This window comes from Drosophila busckii, chromosome 2R (genome assembly GCF_011750605.1).
Source record: "Drosophila busckii strain San Diego stock center, stock number 13000-0081.31 chromosome 2R, ASM1175060v1, whole genome shotgun sequence".
NCBI lineage: Eukaryota > Metazoa > Arthropoda > Insecta > Diptera > Drosophilidae > Drosophila > Drosophila busckii.
This window is the reverse complement of record NC_046605.1, coordinates 4367102-4391166: the sequence shown is the minus strand read 5'-3', so window position 1 is coordinate 4391166 and position 24065 is coordinate 4367102. Positions and strand designations below refer to the sequence as shown.

Below are 24065 nucleotides of genomic sequence, written 5' to 3'. Positions count from 1 at the left end.
GTTGCTAGTAGGCAAAGAATTTTTTCAGCATAAGCTGAGTTTACTACGTTCATACAGACGCACAAATGAAAAAAAGGCGCATAGAAAAAATAAACAACGTCCTAGCAAAACTGAGAGCGACAGTTGTTTTTACTGAAACAAACTCTATGGTAAAACACACAAGCATTTGAGATAAGTTTAACGATAAAGTGTATAACATAGTTGAGCGCTTATCAATAATAATTTGCTTCATTAGTCGCAGGCCGATTTCAAAACGCGCTATCTCATGCCAAAGACTGCTGCTCTAACATTTATAATAATTAGGCCACATATAGAGCAAAAGCCGCCAGTCATGCTCTTAATGATAGTTTAGCTGTTTGTGTTTTTGTTTTTGCTTTTTAAATCGAAAGCAAAAGTTACTTTAAAAGGGGGCGTCGAGCAAAGCAACGTACTGAAATGGAAATGGAAATGGAAACGGAAGCAATTGCTAACTGAAAAATTGTCGAACGTCAGCGCAAGTCCGAGAGCATTTTAGCGATTGCCATCAAAATATTTACAGGGCTCATAAACTCGCAGACTTTATGACCAAACAGGCAAAGAATTTTGTGTGCGTCTTGTAAAAATAATTGCATATAATTTTTATATAGAGCGTACAAGTCGTAACAGCAAGGGGTAAGCTGGGAGATGATAATACGCTGAGCAGAAGGAGTAGCCAGCCAGCCAGCATCAATCTAACCATATGCCAAAATAAGTTCCCATTGAAATATATTTGCGCTGCAGCACAGCAAGGATGTGTCAGGACAAATCAATAAACTTCTAATTTTATGAGGATGTGAGGCATTGATAGCAATAGACAGTTTAGGTAGAGTTACCGATCTGTCAATATCCATTGTCAATTTGACAATTGATATCTCACACATCATTTGATTCGAGTGCGCACAATGAAATTGTTTACGGCCCAAAGTGCCAAATGAGCGACTTGCCAAAAAATATGTTGACTACCCCAAAAAAAATCGCTAAGGTTACAGCCTCTTTTCAATATCCGAGGGTTGTCTCGGCAACTTTCTTTGCTTTCACCCCAAACACAAGCAGCGACTCAACTGAATGTCTGTCTGTCTGTCTGTCTCTACTGTTTACAGCTTGTGGTTTACTGTTGCTTTCTTTTTTGGGTTTGAAAATTGAAAAATTGGCAGCATTTTGTCCACTTAATGCCGAACGCTGGTCAGAGTTCAAATATGGGAATATTGATCTGGCAAATGTTTGCATAATTCCCAATTGTGTCTTGTGGGTCAATGCGTTCAGTTAATGTGGCTAAGCGGAGGATCAGACGAAGAAAGATTAATCTTTGCAGAGTTATAGAGGTTAAGCAGCTGAGCGATCTTTAGAGCGATTTCATTATGTTATAAAAATAATTATAGTTTAACTCAGAGCGCTTACATATATAGAGGTTAAGTGGCGATCTTTGGAAAGATCTCTAAATATCATAGCATAAGTATTTTGAATATTGTTTTAAACTAAAACAAGTTTACCTCATAGTCCTTAACGGATCAAACTCTCGGTTGATCAGCTAATAGTATAAACAATAATTCAATTGTAAATCAAGTTTACTTTAAAGTCTTTACCTAACCGATTCTTAGAGATATCTGCAAATAGGTAATGAAAATAATTTTATCGTGAGTCAAATTTAACTCAAAGATTTTACTGTATCGATCTTTAGCTAGATCACCAAATAGTATACTATAGTAAAGTATACCTATGCTGTACCGATCCTTAGAGCAAATCTCTTATTAGTATAAAAAATAATGCACTAAATCAAGTTTAACTTGAAGCCCTTACTTGAACAGCTGTCTACGAGAATTTCCCCAGCTCTGCCCAAACAAAAAGTATCGTATAACAAAATTTAATTAAAAAACTGCTGCATTTGTTTTTTAATTAGTGCACAACTTTTTTGTAATTTTACCTAAACGGTGTCTGCTTACATATAAACATAAAGTCTATGATTGATGCGTTGACAGCACGCCCAGAGAAAAAGAAACAAGTCAAAAATAATGCAAAACTTACAGTTTTTTCACCGAAAGTTTTTCCAACCACCATTTCGTCGCTTAACGCTCAAGTTACAGCTGCTCAACTATGCAAATCAGCCTAGGAGCAACGGTCGCTTTTCCGACTTGCAATTTGAGTAAGCGAGAGTGACATAATTCCCGACACCCATGACGAACTGTGATTGATATGAGCGAGGATCTGGATCGAGAGAAAGTGCGCTTAAGCGACAGGCGTAGCGAATTTAGCGCTGCGTTGTGTCAAAAACTATTTTTTGAAGGATTGATCACTTGAGCTACGTTACAATTCTCTTTTCTTTTTTTGCATAATTTAGTCTGAGAGGCTTACATGAGTTTTTACAAGGGTTTGTGCCAGGGCTATGGGAAAAACTTAACAATGCGCTATAGTTGGAAAATAACGGTCTTTTATTTATAGTTGCTAATAAAGCCATGCGCGCCTCAAAATTGTTGCAAACTTTGTGTGTCCGTCGTATATCAATCAGTTGTCAGGGCTAAATTTTATAATAATGATTTTATATGTCCAATGTCCAATAAATGAATTAAATTGCATTGAAAATTGTTGCCTGGCAGCTGCTCACACGTAGCTGTAATAAAAGTATCTAACAATGCCCAAATCGCTGTGTTTATGACCATATAAAATTTTGGGTTATTAAAGTATTTTTTTCCCAGCTCAGCTGTTTTCGCATGTCACATAACTTGGCATTTTTTGTAATTAAATCGATGTAAGCGTTGTAAGCTGACCAGACTTAGCGACTGTTGTCTTGGGTCGCGTCTCGTCGCTTCCTGTGGCACGTCTAATTACGCGCAAGGATAACAATGCTAGCACAGGAAGCGGAAACTAAAGTGGCCGCTTGGATGCGCCGCCGCCGCCAACTAACTAAGCCCAACTAGCCAAAGGCACAACACACACACACACTCGAGCAATCTTAAGCTAAGCAAATTTAAATTACGTGCGCGTCGCTCCGGGCGCATTCATTAAACGTCCGCTCGATAATTAACGCCCTTATACACTAGGCCAGGCTCTCTCACAAAATATGTCACTTAACAATGAGCAACGTCCGGCTCTTTATGCGCTCGCATGTGTGTGTGTGTCTGCCAGGAACAAAAGTGTCCCGTGTGTCCATTGTGACTAATTGATTTGCCTTTCGGACTCTCCAGAAATGCGTCGCGTTAATTTACAATTTGCCTGCCCGTCCGGACTTCTATGCAATTTGTATGTGGCTATGGCTAGTTAATGTCACTTGAATTGCTTTTTGTAAAATAAATGCATTTAAATTTTGCATTTTGCATGCTATTTACATTCAATAGGCAATCAACAGAGGGAAACTTTTAACAAAATACGCTTAATATATCTTTAATTAGCTTGCGGAACTGTTTCAAGTCAATTCAATGGAATTTGCGCTAAATAAAATCAAAAGAAATGCAATAAATCGAAAAGAATAAAGATTATCAAATATATATATAAATATAAAATAAAAAAAATGCAATAAATAGAAAAAAATGTATACTAAAGGCTATCAAAAATATATATAAAAATTAAATATCAACAGATGTGTGACTTTATATTATAAAAAAGAATAGTTTGGTTATTTGCACAAATAAAATTCATGCAATTATTTAATAAAATAAAAAATATATGATTAGCTTAATATGCTTTGTCGCTTTATTTTATTTCAAAACTATTTTTAAAACAAAGGAAGCAATAAAATTGCTTTGCTAAATTTTAATAGATACATTTATGTAATTAAAAGTAAACGTACAAAATAAATATAATATATCAAATAATAAAGCTTGGATTTTTAATATTTAATAAACAAAGTTTTAGCATTAAAAAAATAATACTAATAACATTTTATTTCGTTTTTTTTAGAAAGTAACGAAGCAATCAAATATTTCGAATTGCAGCTTTAGTTTATTGTTGACTATTTAAAGATTTTAAAAAGAAACAGCAACAATTTTGTTGTTCTTTTTGAATGTTAAATTTATGCAAGTAATTAATTTAATTAAAAATAATGACTACATTTTGAAGACTATGCTGTTTTAATAATAAATAACTTATGCCAAGCTAAAGTTCACATTCTACATAAGCCTATATTAATTTTTCTAAATTTGAACACGTTTTATAATTTCATTAGCTCATACCCTTTTGGGTTCGTTTTAGCTATTTTTTAACTCAAATATTTGAGGAGTTCACAATGCAGCCCACGACCTTGTGCACTCTCCAGTAGACAAACTTGTCTAGCTAAAAAACTTATTGACCCGTGCTGAGCATTGAAGTGTAGAAATTTTTGGCTACACAAGAGAATGCTCAGGATATGGACAGAGAGCTCTAAGCGTATGTGTCTTTGGCAAATGACATCTTGCCGTTAAGTCGATGTCGTAGAGACTTCACTTGGAAGATGCCGACCGAACCGGCTCAAGTGGCATGCAACCCTTTGGATTTCCACGCTTTCACTTCACTACAAACTGTCAGGGATTACATGAGGATTGCAATAGGATTGTGTGTGTGCTCTGAAGGAGGCTGCCAGCTACAGTTCTAAAATTACATGCCGACCAGTTTGGTAAGGGAAAAGAGAAAGAGAGACAGATAGTTGAGTTGGCAGCTGTTGTCTGTCCAAGCGCTGAACTGACTTATTGAAATTAATTTTTAAGTTTGCCCACAGCGCCCCTTTTGTTTTAAGGGCAGCTTCAGGCCGTCCGTCCGTCTGCCATCACTCATAATGATTATGTTGCATTGTTGCAAGAGTTTTTCAGTAGTCGCCGTTATAATGATTCAATTAACGGCACACAGCAGCAGCAGCAGCAGCAGCTGACCAAAGGCTCTCGCTCTCTTCAACTTCAACTGCGCCGAGGAGCTCGCTCAGTTATTTATGTGTCATATGGGAAGGACACTCACGGAAAAACAAAAGGGTAGAGTGGCCAACAAAACAAGAAAATATATATGAAAGGAAAATAATACAAGCGCTTGGCTTTTCTCTGATTACACGTCCTTTGTTGCCGCTCAGAGTTGTCATAACTTTGGCTGTGAAATTTATGTGCATGATTTTTTCTCTCCTCAACTTCAACTCCTCAACGTCGAGAGACGCGAGACGAGACTCTGTCCATTCGAGCTGCAAGAGAAAAGCGCTTCAATATTAACGTTCAACTTTTCCACGTAGTTGTGGTTGGTAATGGTAAAAACTATGTAGCAAAAGCTTTCAAGTGAGTTAAATATTTATAAGTAATTTATAATCATTTTTTTAAAGGTATCTGTCCATTGGTCATAATAATAATAAGATTTACCTTTTTTTTCTTTTATGTAATTAAAGAAATATAAAATTTCCAAACTATTTAATAGCTATAAATATCAAATAAGAGTTAGACACACTTTTATTTTAAAACTAAAAGCAATTTAAAATTTTTTTAATTACAATTTTGAATCGTTACACTTACGGATATTTCTCAATTATTTTTCAGACTATTTTTAAAGAAGCCAAATTTTTTAGAATAATTTTTTATGTATGTAAAAATGTGCCTGAGCTCAAATACTTAAATTTGTAAATAAGTGCCTTAGATTTTGGGATTGTATTTATTTTTTAAAAGTATTTTAGCAACCAGAATTAATTATAACTAATACTCATACTAAGAAAATAAATTTAATAATAAACATAGGGCTTGGGCTATGTTTTCAGATTAAACATATATTTTATGATTTATGTACATAGATCTTGTGTGTCTTTAAAATAATGATTAAATACAGGCAATTTGGCTCTCCGAATAGCTTCAATAAATAATAACAAAATACTTAAGCTACAAACTAATTGCATACAACTTCTTCTAACATTACTTGACTATAACTTTCTTGCGCTTTGTAACATAAGTAACTCCTGAAAAAAAAAGGAGTAAAGAAAAGCATGTCCTAAGCCACGACGACAGTTGTTGGACTCTCAGTTTACCACAAGCGATGTCAACACGTTTTGAGTGGCATTTAACTTGGGCTCACCTTCGCCTTTGAATTGGCATTGTGTGGAGCGTTTTAAAAGGCTTAAGCTTTAATTAAAAGGCGAGAGAGCAGGAGCGGGAGCAGGAGCAGCTGGAAGAGCATTTGATCTGCTGCCGTGCTGACAGCCAGGAAGAAGGAACTGTAACTGTTTTCAGTTTTCGCTTGCATGTCATGTGAAAAACAAAAAGCGAAGCGAATGTGAATGAGAACGAAAAAAATGCAGTTAGTAATCGGATACTTTTATTGCTGAAAGGATAAACCACAGAATGCTTTGTATGCGCTGTCCATAATATAATATAATACATAAGTAAATGGTTTACACTCACACTCACTCACTCACTTACGCTCACTCCTTTTTTTTGAAGCTTCCTTTTCATGTGTAAGCAGCTTAAAGTCGACGCTGCAAAACTTTACGACTGTTGTTGGCTGTGGGTTTTTGCTTATGAAAGAGTAACGGCTGGATGATGACGTCTTTTGTTTCAGTTTGAGTGGTGAGGTGGGGTGGTGGGGGGTTGGGAAAAGCCATAGCAATGCCTGTGAAAAGCCATAATTGCATGCAACTGCGTATTGATGGCAACGGAATCGAAATATGGCCAGCTGAGCTGAACGTAAATAAAAATACTTGGCCATAAAATTGATGGATTCGTTGCGCGGCATAAAATAAATAAAAAGTAAGAAAAAATTACATTACAAACTGCAGTGACTGCGGCTGAGGTCGCGGGTATGTCAAAAAGTTTAGTGGCCGGAAGTGTTTTAAGCATGTTAAAGCGTTAACTACGCATTATTCAAATGCTGGCCACATTAAGAGGATTAGGCATGGCCAATAAACGGTCAGAAACCTTTGAGTATGCAAAGCTAAGTCTAAGTTTGCCTGCAGCGATCGCGAGTGCTTAGGGGTGGCTCAAAGGGTTAAAGGCTGCGCAGTCGCTTTTAATAGTCTGTGAGGCAAAGGGGTAAAGGATTTCGCATTTTCCTTTTGTTGCCTTTTTGCAAATATCCTGTGTCTGCATGTTAAGTAGCTGGCGTTGAGAATAGGATTGAATTTTCTTTTTTGCCATGTTGTAATAAAATGTTTACAAATTCAATTGCAAATTATTTTTGCATTCGCTTTTCTTTTTTGGCAAATGCTGTAAGTGATTTATTAAGGGATTAAAGCTGGGAACAAATAAAATTGTGCATATCTTGATGACTTTGTTAAATGCGCCTAAGAGGCGTTGAGCTGCTCAATGGGGGTAAAGAGTGTAAAAGGATGAAGCAAGAGAACAGGCTAAGAATCAAATATTTACATATATGAAAAATAAAATATTACTACAAAAGATGGCCAAGCAATATTATTATAAAAATTACTGTGTGGCAAAATCAACAAATGAGTTAACTGTGTAAAATATTGTGCATATTTAAATAATAATGCGTTTGAATTAATTAAATGCATTGAATTTTATGTGTTTTTAGCGCAAACAATTAGATTTAAAAATCATACTTTTTGTTTTATAATTGCACAATGCCGCAAAACATTTGTAGTTTTTATTTCATTTTAATTGTGTGATATATTTTCTATTGCATGTTTTACGAATAATGCATTTGTATTTCTGTTGAAATAAATTAAGCAATATAAAAATCGTTAAAACCCCTTTGCTGCCTTAAGCCAACATTAAAGTTAAAGATCTTAAGTTCCCATAGCGTACTCCAGTGTCTAACCCAGTGCCACACAAAGAGCAATATCTAAGACATCAAATGCAGCTTAAGAAACAGCGACCTATCTTAAACGGGCCAACACGCAATTTTACGACTTGAAGAAGAGCAACAACATTTAATTGTCTGGGAAAATGAATAAAAAAAAAAGTGCATTTTATCTGAGAATGTATCAAGTATAAAGACGCTGCCCGCACCCTCGCTATAAACACATCCCTCAGCTCAGACTAAATATAAAAATACGTTACAAATCCAACGCTTGGCTGACTTGGACTGACTAACTGAACAGAATGGTCAAGTGTCGCGACGCTGAGACTCTGAGCTGCAGTTTGAATGATGGCGCGCCCTATTAACGCGTTTGCTTTTATGCTCGCTGAGTAACGTGTGAAAGACAGCGGCAATTTCAGATTTGAAACCAGGGTGTAGCCCTGGCTACAGGTGAGTGCGTTTAGTGTACGCGGAAGTAACTACCAGTGACTAGTGCAATGAGGGCCTTTGGCTAATTGGCAGTTGAATTTGAAATGTGGCAAATGCCGCGGGCGTCGTTGGACGCAGTTGCAATCAAAATATTTACAAGGCGCAGCGCCCAGTCGAGTGTGCAGGGCGAAAGGTGTGAAAGGACAATAAGCCCGCAGACGCACAAAAAGTCACAGGCGACATCCTTTGAGGGTTGTGCGCTGTCTAACTGTTGTTGTCTTTTTTTTCTCCAGGCCGAGATGCAAATAAAGCAAATGCTGAGATGACGGCTGCACTTGAGAAAGGGTTTGGCCAGGACATAACAATGGCAGTACGACAAAATATTTTCAACAATTTCGAGTGTCTTTTTGTGTTACTGTTCGCTTGCCCCGAGGTCCTGCCAGCTAAAATGACAGCTCAGAACTGCGCTGCAGGATTTATGCAGTTAAAATGTTAATGCCAAAAAGGAAAGTTGAAAATTAAGTTGTAATCTTTGTAATTTTTGCCACTTGTGTGTGTCTATGTGTGTGTGTAAAAAGGGGTTGAAAGCTGTCTCCGAAAATGTCCTGCGACTGCGCAGCCTGCGTCGCTGCTCACACCTCGACAAAGCGACACATTTGTTTTGTAAATATTGCGTTTGTAATTAATGATTGAAATTTGAATACAGCAAAAATTAAAAGATATAATATTGTAATTTTAGTGCCCATTTGCATATCGACTGCAGCTCATTTTTCATCTTGCGTTGATAAATAGCATTTGGCTCATATTCAAATTTCAGTGTCACTCAACGTAGATTAATGAGCTGGAATTTGCATAAGCGCACACTATGGGAATGCCATATGTGATGAGCCTTAATTACGCGTCAAGGAGCACGCGATCAAACAACAGCTGCCGATCCTTGCACCCTCTCGCTCCACCCGCAACTGCATTCCGCACATTTTTATGTATGATTGTCATATGCTAATTTGTCTAACCCACGCGCTAACATAACCGCACGCGATATGCCAGATAGCTCTGACTAAATTTAAAACATAGCTGAGGGGGTTGCTGGCGCAGCTGTGTAACTGTAAATTAAAATGCATTTTACGCAACTGCTGCTGCTGCTGCTGGTCGAACGATCCGCCGCCAGCTGTTGCCGCATAGCTCTTCTAATGGCACGCATTTAGCACTTGAAAAGGTCTCCCCCACATACAAACACATACATACATGTGTATATGTGTATGCTATGCCCATTGTCAGGATCTAAGGCTCTTGTGTTTTTTCGAGGAAATTTACGCATTTTCATGCTCGACTACCGTTGTGTCGGACCGAAAATAGATTAGCTGCAGTGAAAGGATGTTGAACCCACACAGGACATACAGGCCTATTTTATATTTGGGTCGGTCGACTGTTGAAAGGCGCGTGCCAAGCCATAAGCAGCACTATTAATAGATTGATAAGGATCTAATAAAAATATCAATTATGTTTTTCGCCCATTGCTTGCATGTGTATGTGTGTGTTCCAAGCGTGCATGTTTGCTGTTGCTTTTGTTTTTTCTTATTATTTTAGCAAATATTATTTTTGAACATACACACATGAAAATTTCAAACATGTAACGTTTATTTGCACTTCAACAAGCTAGTTGGCAGGCCTTGCTTCTCAAATTAAACAGTCTGGCAGCGTTGTTTTGGTTTGCTGCCTATCGACGCACCACCGCATGACCGCATGCATGTTTTCAAAAATGAAAACTTGACGAAGCTTGTATAGTGAGGAGCAGTAATGTTAGGCATTGTTAAAATAAATTGTTGCTGCTTTTAGTTTATATTATTTATTTTTTGTAAGTCAACAAATTTCTTAGTACTTTAAAAGCAAATGCATAAAGTTGCTGTTACAATTAGGCAATTTCGTAGCTTGGCGCGTATTTTAAAACTGAACGACTAATCGTTTGACTGTAAATTCTCACATTATTAATAAATAAAAAGTACTTTTTACACTAAAACAATTCAAATTAAAGTCTCTCAAAAATATATTTCGACAATAAACGAAATAGTCGCAAATTATGTAAATTCATTTGAAAGTGATTGAATTGAAACACAGAGTTGCTTTGACAACAACATTGCCATTTTTGCAACAACACTGACATTCGCTACAACAGTGTGCTAACAGCGCATGTTAAACTACATACAATTTGCAATAACTTTAAACATTTGCTGCTTGTTACAATTGCTATTTGTTGGTCGCTTAAGTGCAAAGTGTGTGATATTGTTAAACAGCGTTGTGCAGTGTATTTGTGCAGTGAATTCAAGGACACGCTCTTAAGAAGAGCATTATAAAGAAACAAGAGATCACAGTCGCCGGACCCCCATACTCGTGCATATAAACGACACGCTATATTAGGAAATTAGGCATAAACAACAAGCAGCAGCATGTCCGACACGGCGTCTTCCTGCACCAGGACAAGGACAACCGGCACAGAAGCACCTCTATGTAAACGCCGCAAATTAGAGGAAGCCGGCGCCGATGGGGATGCCGGTGGAGCCTCAATGGAACAAGAGCCATCAAGCATCAGCAGTAGCAGCAGCAGCAACAGCAACAACAACCACGAAAATCACGGCAAAGAAGACGACGTTGACATGTCGAGCGAGACAACTAGTTGTGCCATTAATGCCGCCGAAGTATCGTCGTCCACTTCCGACTTGTCAAAGAATACGACTGCCGGTGGCATTAGCTCGTCAGCAGTGCATAAGGAAAGTAGTGGAATTAACAACTGTGCGTCGTCGTCGTCCACGTCCTTGTCGAACGTTAACGTTAATTCAACTGTCAGCTCCACAAACTCCAACGTTAGCTCCACGAACAGCTCGAATATCTGCGGCAGAAATAACAATAACAACAACAACAGCAATAATAATAGCAACAACAACAGTGCAGTGATGGCTGCCAACAGCAATAGCGGCGCCGCTGCCGGTGGTGATATAGACGAATCGCTGTATTCGCGCCAACTGTATGTGCTTGGACATGATGCGATGCGTCGCATGGCCAATTCGGACATTTTGCTTTGCGGATTGGGCGGCCTGGGTCTGGAGATAGCCAAGAATGTCATTTTGGGCGGCGTTAAATCGATCACCCTGCATGACACAGCAACTTGTACGGTAAGTAGTACTGGCTGGCGCTCGGTTAACGGGTTGTTGCTGTTATTAGGGGAGGGGCCAGGGGCTTGAAAATCAATAACTGTTAACTGTAATGTTGCATTTTAATTGCCGCGCGCGCGAAAAGAAACGCAAAACGCTCGCCCGCTCGCTTTGAAAGGCAAAGAAAGAAAAAGTTAATAATGCAAATGATTCATGTTTTTTTCTCGCAACAACAACAACAAAAGCAAATTGGCCAACTAAATGATTTTCATACAGCGTTCAGCTTTGCAGCATCACAGGCAATTTCTAGGTTATGTTTGCTTCGTTTTCTCAGTACTTTTCGTCCAAAAAGCAAGCAAAAAAAAAGAGCGCCGAAAAATTATTAAATTTTGTTAGCTTTTTTTTTATCAGTGTTTTTTTTTTTTGCTAAGTTCGTGTTGTGCGCAGTCGTTGGCGAGTGCGAGCGAGATAAATAGTGTGCTGCGAGCTTTTCGCATTGCGTTTTGTGCTACAAATTCGCTTTTGTTTAACTTGCTCGCTTTTGATACATTTTATGCAATGACAATAACAGACGGCAAACAATTTGGCCAAATTGATATTAAACAAAAAAAATATTAAATTAGCTATAAAACCATGTAGGCTAAGCTATGGCAGTCACTCGTTTAATGGAACGCGCTGGAACGTTTAACGAAACGCAGCGTCGCCCTTCGCCCCTGCACGACTTCAGTGCCTCCCCACCACCCATTTGCTCATTTAGTCACACTTTCCAGAGTCGCTGACTCTGAATTTCACCATGATTTTTTTTATAATTTGTGTTCGTTGAACTCTTGACTAATCTGCGTCTTTTGCAGCTCAACGACTTGGCCTCGCAGTTCTATTTGACCCAAGCAGACGTTGGCAAAAATCGTGCGGAGGCCTCCTGCGCCCAATTGGCGGAGCTCAACAGCTATGTGCGCACCATTTCCCACACCGCTCCACTTACGGAGGACTTTATGCGTCAGTTCCGTGTCATTGTGCTGACCAATTCATCTGCTGCGGAGCAGGCTTCGATTGCCAAGTTTGCACATGAGCAGGACATTGCCTTGATCATAGCCGAGACGCGTGGTCTCTTCGCTAAAGTGTTTTGTGATTTTGGCGACAAGTTCACCGTTTACGATCAGGATGGTGCTCAGCCCATATCCACCATGATTGCCAGCATAACACACGATGCTCAGGGCGTGGTTACTTGCTTGGATGAGACACGTCATGGCTTCAGCGATGGCGACCATGTCACCTTCTCGGAGGTGCAGGGCATGCAAGAGCTGAATGGCTGCCAGCCCATCAAGATCAATGTGCTGGGTCCTTACACCTTCAGCATTGGCGACACTAGCAAATTCGGTGCCTACAAGTCTGGTGGCGTGGCCACGCAGGTGAAGATGCCCAAGACCATAAGCTTCAAGCCGCTGGAGCAGGCAGAGAAGGAGCCTGAGTTTTTGGTCTCGGACTTTGCCAAGCTGGACGCACCAGCTACGCTGCATGTGGCATTCAGCCAGCTGGACAGCTATGTGGCAGCCAACAGCAAATTGCCGCGCCCCTGGAACAGCGCTGATGCTGAAAAGTTTTTGGAACTTTGCAAGGCCGCGAAGAGCGATGTGGATGAGCAGCTGGTGCTGCAGTTTGCCAAAATATGTGCTGGCAACACTTGCCCCATGGACGCTGCCGTTGGCGGCATTGTGGCGCAGGAAGTGCTCAAGGCCTGCAGCGGCAAGTTCACGCCCATACATCAGTGGTTCTATTTCGATGCGCTCGAGTGTTTGCCCGAGGAGGGCGTCACTGAGGAGGAGGCAGCGCCTACGGGCTCGCGTTATGATGCACAGGTTGCCATATTTGGACGCAAGTTCCAAGAGAAATTAGCTGCAGCCAAGTGGTTTATTGTTGGCGCTGGCGCCATTGGCTGCGAGTTGCTGAAGAACTTTGGCATGCTTGGCTTGGGCACGGGCGCAGGTCAGATCTACGTCACCGATATGGATCTCATTGAGAAATCGAATCTGAATCGTCAGTTCCTGTTCCGTCCGCACGATGTGCAGAAGCCCAAGGCATTGACTGCCGCCGCTGCCATCAAGCGCATGAACCCGGACGTTAAGGTGACTGCCTATGAGCTACGTGTGGGCGCCGAGACCGAAAAGGTCTTCTCCGAGAACTTCTTTGGCCAGCTGCATGGTGTGGCCAACGCGCTGGACAATGTCGATGCTCGCATCTACATGGATCGCAAGTGCATTTTCAATCGCATACCGCTGGTGGAGACTGGCACTCTGGGTACTTTGGGCAACGTGCAGGTCATTGTGCCATTTGCCACCGAGTCGTATAGCTCGTCGCAGGATCCTCCAGAGAAGAGCATACCCATCTGTACGCTCAAGAACTTTCCCAATGCCATTGAGCACACGCTGCAATGGGCACGTGACGCCTTCGAGGGCGTCTTCAAGCAATCCGCCGAAAATGCAGCTCAATACATCTCCGATCCGCAGTTCACCGAGCGCATTATCAAGCTGCCTGGCATTCAGCCACTGGAGATTCTCGACTCCATTAAGGTGAGCACATCCAGTCGGTTTACTAAGTTCATATGCTAATCTTTGCTTTTGATTTACAGAAAGCCTTGATCGATGACAAGCCCAAGAGCTTTGCCGATTGCGTGGAATGGGCGCGTCTGCACTGGGAGGATCAGTATGCAAATCAAATCAAACAATTGTTATTCAATTTCCCACCGAATCAGGTGACCTCAAGCGGCCAGCCCTTCTGGTCGGGACCCAAACGTTGTCCCGATCCGCTTGTCTTCGATGTCAACGAACCAATGCATTTGGACTATATCTATGCCGGTGCCAATCTGCGTGCCGAGGTCTATGGCATACCACAAGTGCGTGATCGTCAGCAGGTTGCTGAGATGGTGCAGCAAGTCAAGGTAAGTGTAGAAAATAATTTCCAAGTCTAGTTCCATTTCGTAATGCTCGTTTTTGTAGGTGCCCGAATTTAAGCCACGCTCTGGTGTTAAGATTGAAACGAATGAGGCAGCCGCTGCTGCAGCAGCTAATAGCTATGATGATGGCGAGGTGGATCAGGATCGTGTGGACAAGATTATTACAGAGCTGATTAAGACAGCCGGCAGCCACTCGAAGATAACACCGCTGGAGTTTGAAAAGGATGACGATAACAATCTGCACATGGACTTTATTGTGGCCTGCTCGAATCTGCGTGCCACCAACTATAAGATCACACCAGCCGATCGCCACAAGTCCAAGCTAATTGCTGGCAAGATCATACCAGCTATAGCCACCACCACATCGGTGCTGTCTGGCCTGGCCGTGCTGGAGGTCATCAAGCTTATTGCTGGCCACAGTGACTTGGCCAAGTTCAAGAATGGCTTTGCCAATTTGGCGCTGCCATTTATTGCATTTTCGGAACCGTTGCCGGCACCCAAGAAGACTTACTACGAGAAGGAGTGGACACTGTGGGATCGCTTTGAGGTCAATGGGGAAATGTCGCTGCAGGAGTTCCTCAACTACTTCGATGAGAAGGAGAAATTGAAGATAACCATGTTGTCGCAGGGCGTCTCCATGCTGTACTCGTTCTTCATGCCCAAGGCCAAGTGCTCCGAGCGCTTGCCGCTGCCCATGAGCGAGGTGGTGCGTCGCGTGTCCAAGCGACGCATCGAGTCGCATGAGCGTTCATTGGTATTCGAGATATGCTGCAACGATACGGACGGCGAGGATGTGGAGGTGCCCTATGTGCGTTATACGCTACCCTAAGCCGTTCGAGCTCGTCGCGCTCTAATCTTAATTTTAACAGTTAAATTATTATTTAAACAAATCAAAAAAATATTTTGTCGCTTTAGGCGCTTGGAAAAATTTAACAGTGTGAAATGTTTGCATTTTTAACAACACAAACACTTAAAAACAAAAGAAAAAACACCACTAAACAAAAGAGAGACCACAGAGGAGAAAACCACACTAAACAACACCAACTAACTGATATACAACAAAACAAGAAAATTTATATTATTAAATATGTATGTGTAATCCTTTAAGGCAAGGCAAATGAATTCGCATTACACGAAAAAAAAAGAAAATATTAAGACTCGACTTTACTAAACAAATGTCTGCTCAGCATAGTTTTAACTAAAAAATAACCATTGTCATGCATTGCAAATTCGAAATCGAATTCGTTTCTAAAATTGTTCTCTTATATGTTTATTACTTACTGCGCGCCCAAAACCGCCCCGCCCTATTTTGATATGAAATTAAAATTAAATAATGTATTGAAAAGCAAAGGCGTTACAATTGAATAAAGCTGTATAATTCATTTGGTAAAAAGTCAAACTACGCAGGTTTAACTAATTTTGTATGCAGCACACTTTGTTATGCACTTAAGGCTAAGGGGTAGCTTAAGTTTATGCACAATTATGTAACAGCAGCAAAAGTTTATATGCCACTTACACTTTTTCTTCGTTTGTCAAAGTGTATGTCATAGTTGAGTGGCCTGCTTTTGTTAGTTCGTGCCATTGGCTTGGCAGCTTCGTCTTTTGCATAAAACCACGCACTTCCAAGTGCTTTTCCCCCGGTGAGCTTAAGCAAAATTGCGCTGCACTTTGGTACCGGCAACTACTGGTGGAGCATTCATCCCCGTTGTGTGTTGCACTCGCAGTCAGTTCAGTTAGTAAAAAGTTACGTGACACAATTAAATATTTTATGCCCCCCCCAAAGGCGTTTATGCCGCATTGAGGGTGGTGGGCGCTAGCGGTTGCCACTAAAGTGCAATTGGCAAGTTGTGGCATGGGCTTTGGTCCATGAATGTTGCAGGTTAGCGGTGCTGATGGTGGTGGTGGCACTGGTGGAGCTGCAACGTCTTATAATTAAATATTACACGCAATGCAACTGAAGTATACAAAAGTTATGCAACTTCTCTCCTCTCGCCGCTGCGGCCAGGCAAACTTTTCGCCCAAATTATGCAGTTAATGAAACAAACGAACTGAACTCAACTTGCCACACGCATTGGAGTAGCAACATGTAATAAATACACCTGGGCGGGCTATCACTTTAATATATTTTAAGCAATAAAAATAATATTAAGATCACTCAGACTGCTGCTAATATTTGGGAATTTTATGCGTGCCTAAATTTTGAGTATGCCAGCTCATTTGAGATATGATTTTCCCTTTCTTTCTGCGTAATATTACTAAAAAGCAGAGATATGTATAGCGCTCTTGACAATATACTATATGTTTTTCATATAATTGTGCGTCAGCTCACTAACAAAAAAACGTCAGTTGACTCATCAGCGTATTGACATCTGGAATTCACCCAAGCATGACAAGCAGCAAACAAAGTTAAACCGAAAATAATGTTAACATTTATAATTTTTTAAATATTTAAATTTATATAACAGTTTATTTTATTATGCTCGACGCATGCAAATTCCAGGTGTTAATTATTAAATAGAGTGTTGAATATTTTGCATGCGTTTGAACAAGTTGCTGCCTTTTGTTTTAGCCTCCTTTGTTGTTGGCCTTTTATTTCATATGGTCATTTGTTTTCACTCACACACACACACACACGTATATATAATTGAGTTTGTATAAAGCATGTCCGGTGACGTTGCAAACCTGTTGGCCAACTCAACGATATGAGTATATAAAGCAAATAATATTTTAAAAAATATTTTAAAAATTACCAACGGAGATTCCCCCCAAATACAATGACTGTGCAACTAAATTTTTGTATTTTTTAAATTTCTTTAAATGCTTATTTATAGAGCATGACATAGTCTAATTATTGTTTTTACAATACGTTATTGCACTTGATATTTTCAACATTAATTAATTAATTCAATAAATTTTCACTTGCTGCCTGCTGTGTGACACTTTTGATGATAATGAGAGGCAAATAACAAATGCCAGGCATCGAATGTGATTAATGTACGCACAAATCCTCAAGGTGGCCATCTAGATCGGGTTAATAATATTGCATATGGTGCAATGCACCGTCTGAGGGGCAAATTGCAATTGTTATGACAAAATGTGTGTAAGCATATTTAAACATTTTAATTAATTGTCTCAGATAGGCCCCATGCAGACCTTGCTGATATTTGGGTTGCGTTTCCTGGCGCATAAAAAAAAATAATAAAAACTAGCAACTTTTACTAGTGCGTCATGTCGAGAATCTAAAAAGTAAAAATACAAGCCATATGTAATTTATCACAACTAAAAATAGATAATAGTTCATGCACAATTTCCGGTAATAGTTTTAGATTAGGTTTGCTGATCGATTCGATTTCGAATTAAACTATGAGTTAGCATACTTTTAGGTAAGCAAGCACTATAAAATTATTTTTTTGGGTAGCTGTTTTATTAACCTAAATATTTCGACAGACAATTTGTAATTGTTTTTTTATTTCCTGCCGCACTATCTGGGGGAAACGTGATCGATTTTGCGCACCTAGCGCGCCAAAAATAAAAGTTTTGACATGCGCGCGCTTACAAATAAAGCATGCAAGACGTATTAGGAGGCAAATCATATGTAAATATTGAAATTGAGTCATAAAATGTCATTGCACAATAGCGACAGGAACAGCTTGGATCAGTCTATATCGGCTAGACATCCGTATGGCGCCCACACTGGCACTCGCACACTCTGAACTGTAAGAGATAGTTGCGTATAAGCTTAGAGAGCTCCATAATTGAACCCAAGTCACGAACTCGCCTCGAAAGCTTGCAAGATATACAACATGCATATTTATCAACGGCAGAATATTGCAAAATAACATATTATGGACATTACATGGAAACAACAAACAAAACAGATAGTAAGCACTGAGTCATTGACATTATGCGAGCAAGAGATTATAACCTTAGTACCGTTAAATAAAAAATAAAACTCATTATGTACAGGATGTAATGATATGCGTATATATAATGCGCAGATACTAAACATTATTGTTATGCTTGCATGTATTACAAGGCGATTGAACTTGGCCCTGCTCTGAAAATGCAGCAACTGAACTGATCAGATCCAATCTGTAGATCGGAAGTGCAGGTGCTGAGTTTGATTGCTCAACTCATATCTTATCAACATGTTGTTTGTATGTTTTTATTATATGTGGGTCAATATAAGTAGCGCTACTACTTAGGTACACAGCCAGTGCAGAATGAGTGGAACGAGTCATTTTTAAATCCAATCCCATGTTCAATTGATGATTGAACCCATGAACTTGCGAGCAGTTTACTTAATTTTGCCGACTACTCAGACGATTTGGGGCATTGAAGCTGTTGACTGAGGTCTAGGTCCATGAGCAGCTTATTAAATAATAATAAATTGAATTTAAATGAATATGGATGACAAGATATAGGAAGCGCACAGTCAAAATTATATTATGCAAGCTGTATAAAAATATGCAAATTATTCATATTGATCGATTTCTTATTTAGAAATTCTAGGTAAACTACAAATTAAGCACAAGTATTTCATGGAATAATGCAATAAATCTTTAATTTGATTCACAAATATTAATCGATTATAATTATAATGCTAGCATGACTAGCACAAACTGACTAGCACAAAAGACAGATTGCAGCTCCAGTCATCTCCATGTCTAATAATAATTTTAACAGCAAGCACATAAAAGGAATAATAAAAATATTTACATGTTTTGCAGACTTGCAATTAAATACACAATTATGTACAGCCGTTAATACATGCAGCTAAATATAAGAGAGATGGCAATGTAAATGATTTTGCTCTATGCACTCGACGAACGAAGTTACGAATGTTACAACAAAGCGGGAGAGCAAACGTTTGGAGCTCGCTCGCGCTCTCGCTCTCTTGCGCACACACTGACTCTTTGCTGAGATCGCACAGTGGGCGCGTATATTAAGCTAACATAACAAAACTAATTACAGCACATTTTATAAATATTAATACTTAAAGCCATTAACACTTATGTGTATATATTGATTTTAATTTATAGCATTAAAATGATTAAGATTGATCGAAGAGCTGCATTGTCAGTCATTTTGCCCACTGTGCGATCGACGTGCATTACCCATGTCATGAGTCAAGAGGCAGAGACAGAGACAGAGACAGAGCAGACAAAACAACTTGGTTGGGGTTTCGCGCTTAATTCTCGCTGTCAGTCAGTAAAGACCGGGCAGCCAAAGTCAGCAGAAGGCGCTGGCGCTATAAACGAGATTTTTTGTATTGTAACGAAATAAAAAAATGCGGATTATTTAAATAAATGTATATAAAGTTAAAACGCAAAGGAAACGAAATAAAGAAGACGCATTGCACAAGTCGCGTAAGTGTTTTTGTTGTTGTTGTAGGTTAATGCGCCGCCTACTTTATTTGTAATAAACGCGCACAACAGCAACAACAACGGGATCCCCAGTACGCGCGTGTATATGTGTGTGTGTGAGTGAGAGTGCGTGGGTTAGGGATACAGCGAGTGGGAATGAGGGCGCTGAAGCCAAAGAGCGCGCGCAGTGCAAAATAAACAACGAATGCAACAGCAGCGCAGCAACAGCAGCAGCTTCTTCTTCTTGAATGTGCGTGAATTGGACGCGTGCTAATTAATTGTGTCGCTGGCATTACCGAAAAGCAAACAAAAGCAACCGCAACAACAAACTAATCGGGTGTGTCGCTTGTGTATCGTACCGTATGAAATTTACATTTAGTTTATTACAACAAACCACTGTGCGTAGTGCTACACCTCCTTCATTTAGCTCCAAGTCTTTGCTTTGTATGCGTCATACTCGCGTAGTGTGTCTTTGTGTGTGTGAGTGTGAAAAAAGGCCAAAAAATATATGTAAGCGACAACAAAAGCGAACCAACTGCCACAACAAAAGCAAGAACGCAAGAAAAACAGTTTTCCCCATACGTCTCGCCTCACCGCCGCTTCCGTTACTTTGCCTTGCCGGCTGTGCATATTGCGCATGTGTGGTGTCAACCCTCGCAGCAGCAGCAGCAGCAGCAACAACATTAATAAAAGCAAACACACCAACAAAAGAAGTTCTAAATAAAAGTGAAAAGTTCGGGCTCAACTGTAAACGCAAGCACATGCATTAATAAAGCTTCAACATGCTGCATAAATGTTCATAGTTGCAACAAGAATTTAATTCAAGTCTCTCGCTCTCTCTGTCTCTTTCTTTTGTTTGAAGTGCCTGACTTAAAGTTTAGTTACATATGTATATGCAAGTATATATTTACATAAATAAATATCTGTGAGACGCCAACCTGTGTACCAAGTGCTGTGTGCATCCTAAAAAGAAATAAAAAGTAAAAAGCAACAAAATGTGTTTCACATATGGTCTGACGCTCGCGTTCGCTCTCGCTGCGCTGCTCTGTTTGTCAACGGCGCAGGCTACAGACAACAACAACAACAACAAGCAGCATCAGCTGCTGCTGCCGCATCATAGCCACAGTCATCATCATAATGGCCATCATCAGAGCCCCCAGCCGCCACCACCAGGAGAGCAACATCAGTCAGACTATCCAAATGGCAAACAGAAGAATGCAGTCTCCGAGGATATTATGGTAAGTTGTGCTGTCTCTTTCGCTCTTTTTGTCTAATAATTGTTAACATTTGTTTATAAACACGCTTATCAATGAAAAGCTATTCAGCTGTTAGCGTTAAAAGTTAAAGACAAGTAGTTTGTTTACAGTTTGGAAAATTATTTCATTCAAAGATTGGAATAAAGTGATTTTGAAAGAATGAAAAACAGCAGAAATAATTTTTTTTAAAGATTGGAATAAAGTGATTTTGGAAGAAACAGCAGATAGCATATTTTTGTATACTCTATAGAATAACTTTTTATTTTCAATTTATTTGTAAGAAACTCTTTTTTCCATCATTTTTATTTCATGAGCTATATAGTTAGCAATTCCTGAAATATTCTCTCTCCTACGCTTTTCCCTTTTTAGAACTTTCAGCGTAACTCCTTCTACCTTTTTTTAATTTCCTTGTTATTTTTTGCTGCTTCCTTTGCTTATTGCTATTCCTTGATGATTCATTGCATTCTAAGAAATTCGACACCTACTGCGATCCAATCAACTGCCAACGTTGACTGCTTCATTAGAAAAAACTACCACCAAAAAAATAAAAAACAAGTAAAAATAGAAAGAAAAAACAAACTGCAAGCTAGCCGCAGTGCGAAGAATAAAATAAACAAAATACAAAGACAACAAATAAGAACAACAATGAAGTAACTTGAATGTCTGTGAATGACATTTTCTTTGCCTTGCTGCACTTTTGCCAATTAGAATTTGGCTAAAGTTGAAAGCAAGTTGCAACAGTTGCGCGGCAGTGTCACACAACTTTATAAACAACTCAACAGCAGCAGTAGCAGCAGCAGCTCTTGAATAATATATGTGTGTGTGCGTGCAACTTTGTGTGTGTGTGTGTGTGTAGATAAGTTAACTTCACTTTCTATGTACAATTTTCTGGGCAACTTCCGTTTGGGCATGCAACCGCATTCGCCTTTGTCCCTCACATACAATCTGCCCCAAGTGTACCCCCCACCCCCCCAAACAGCAGCTACCCTTGCAAACTGCTGCTGCTGCTTTGCTGCCCTATCATCTTGTCTTAGTCGTTTATTTGATTACCGCGACTGCGTGAGTGTATGTGTATCTACTCATTGCCATGGGAGTGTAATACATACATACACATGTGTGTGTGTGTGTGTGTGTAAGTGCGTTTATTGAACCGGGCACAGCCAACTGGCGACACTGCCGAGACTCTGTCGTCTTCATCCGCTGCCACTGCCGCTTCTGTTGCTGCTGCTGCCGCTGCGTCCGTCATACACACAAATCTTTAATATGTGCAACACACAAACAAACAAACGAGGGCAGCTGCAATAATTCTTTCACACAGCCATATAAAATTCTAAATATTTCAAGCATTTTTTTCAATTCAATAAGCAACATTTAAAATTTAATAGAAATTCATATAATTTGAATAGTTTTATATATTTATTGATAAATTAGCATCGCTTTTCAAATAAACAGTTTCATTTTTATTGCTAGTGCTAATTATAAAATAATTTGCAAATTCAAAATATACAGCAATAATTTTGCTTAAATATGTGCGCGCTAATTTCAAAGCAAATTTTAATAAAATAATCAATTGATTTAATGCATAATTTTATATATATTTTTTGCATAATAACTGCATTATTTTATGACACACGCTATATACACATCTGGTCATTTATATATATATGTTCAACTTATATTTAAACATGCAAAGCCTGCAGCTTTGCTTACTTCGATATCCTTACTAAATAAACAATATGCGGGCAACATGCAGGCGAAACACACACACACACACATACACACACATATACATGCATATCTTTGTAGGATTTCTCAGCTGAAGCGTTTTTATTTCAACTTGGCTGAACGCTCAATGCCGCTCAATTATAATTTTCTCACTTAGCGCCGCAGCAGCTTTAATAAATGTAAAGTTCTTTTTACATATATCAGCCCCCACTTGTTTTTTTTTTTTTTTTTGTTTTTTATACTTATGCCATGCCTTATATATATTTTGCTGCATGCCAATCCAATGGACTTGTAGGAGTAGTAGGAGTAGTTTCCATTTATGCTGCTGCTCGTCGCGTGTCGAGGCGTTCTGCATATGTGTGTGTGTTTGTGTGTGTGTGTGTGTCTCTGACTCATCTATGGCACTGTAGCTGGTAGTTGTAAGTTGGGCGGGTGGGTTCAATGTCCTTAGGAAAATATTTTTTCGCACTGTTCGCCTTGGCACGAATAAATTGCGCATATTTTGATTAAAAAGATTTTCGTAAAGCGACCAACAATCCAAGACCCACGCAACTCATTAAAGAAAACGCTCCGTTAGCAAAGCCAAACCACACACACGCACAGCAGTGTCAATGTATGCGTGTGTATATATATTTTATATCCTAGCCGGGCCAGACAAAAATGCATTTAACCATGGGACTTGGCCAAAACAATAAGCTTGCATTGTATGCCGGCAACAGATCCCATAGCAAACATGCTTACAATATGCATATACACTGAGAAAAATGAGCATATGGAAGAGTAGTGCAATATTTGATTGCAATGTGACATAAAATAATTATTTAACATTTTTCTTAAAGACATATAATAAGTTTTGAATGCTTAAATAAATTAAACCGATTTTAAAAAATATTAAATATTTATTTAACATTTATAATAAGTTTTGAATGCCTTAATAAATTAAATAGATTTTAAAAAATATTAAATATTTATTTAAAATTTATTTAGAGACAGATAATAAGTTTTGAATGCCTTAATAAATTAAATAGATTTTAAAAAATATTAAATTTTAAGTAGCAAAGACAAAGCATATAAAAATTAAATTATATATTTTATAGATAGGTAGAATTTATATTTATAGCTAATAATTATGTTGTGGGCATTTAAATGAATTAGTTAACAAATTAGTTGAAATGGAATTTGAAATTAATATAAATTTCGTAGCCAATTCTCGCACTGTATTTACATATATATGTATATATGCGTCTACAGTCCGTTTTCGGATTTTTGGGGTCATAGGCACGCGACACTCCCAACTCAACTCAACTGCAGCGTCAGCGTCTGTATGAGGCGCTCTTATCTTGATAGTTGGCCCGCTTCGAAAAACGCATACACATGCGTTTAAAAGGCTATATATTTATGCATACGTATGTGTGCGTGTGTGCTATTCTGGTGCATGTGTTGATTTTATTTACATTTGTTGTAGTTGTTACTGACCTCCGGCTCACGCATT

The 24065-nt window shown here is 39.1% G+C and overlaps 2 protein-coding genes across 2 annotated transcripts in view; both read left to right on the top strand.

The window, feature by feature from the left end:
- Positions 1–10317: 10317 nt before the first annotated feature.
- Positions 10318–15625, top strand: LOC108597186 (ubiquitin-like modifier-activating enzyme 1). Its single transcript, XM_017983614.2, has 4 exons — positions 10318–11297; positions 12128–13843; positions 13903–14211; positions 14270–15625. Exons 1-4 carry the CDS (start codon positions 10575–10577, stop codon positions 15053–15055), a joined length of 3534 nt encoding a protein of 1177 aa, XP_017839103.2. The 5' UTR covers positions 10318–10574; the 3' UTR covers positions 15056–15625.
- A 3844-nt stretch (positions 15626–19469) lies between these two features.
- The window catches only part of LOC108596750 (matrix metalloproteinase-2), an 82008-nt gene continuing 77412 nt past the window's right edge, over positions 19470–24065 (top strand). Inside the window, exon 1 of the mRNA XM_017982825.2 lies at positions 19470–20830. Coding sequence (XP_017838314.2) covers positions 20588–20830 — 243 coding nt within the window. The 5' untranslated portion in view covers positions 19470–20587. The remainder of the gene's footprint in view (positions 20831–24065) is intronic.

Bases quoted from the DNA above. Each gene is read 5' to 3' on its own strand.
- LOC108597186 (XM_017983614.2), top strand. From the start codon at position 10,575: ATGTCCGACACGGCGTCTTCCTGCACCAGGACAAGGACAACCGGCACA. The intron at 11,298-12,127 runs GTAAGTAGTACT...CGTCTTTTGCAG, and splicing joins ATGACACAGCAACTTGTACG to CTCAACGACTTGGCCTCGCA. The intron at 13,844-13,902 runs GTGAGCACATCC...TTTGATTTACAG, and splicing joins AGATTCTCGACTCCATTAAG to AAAGCCTTGATCGATGACAA.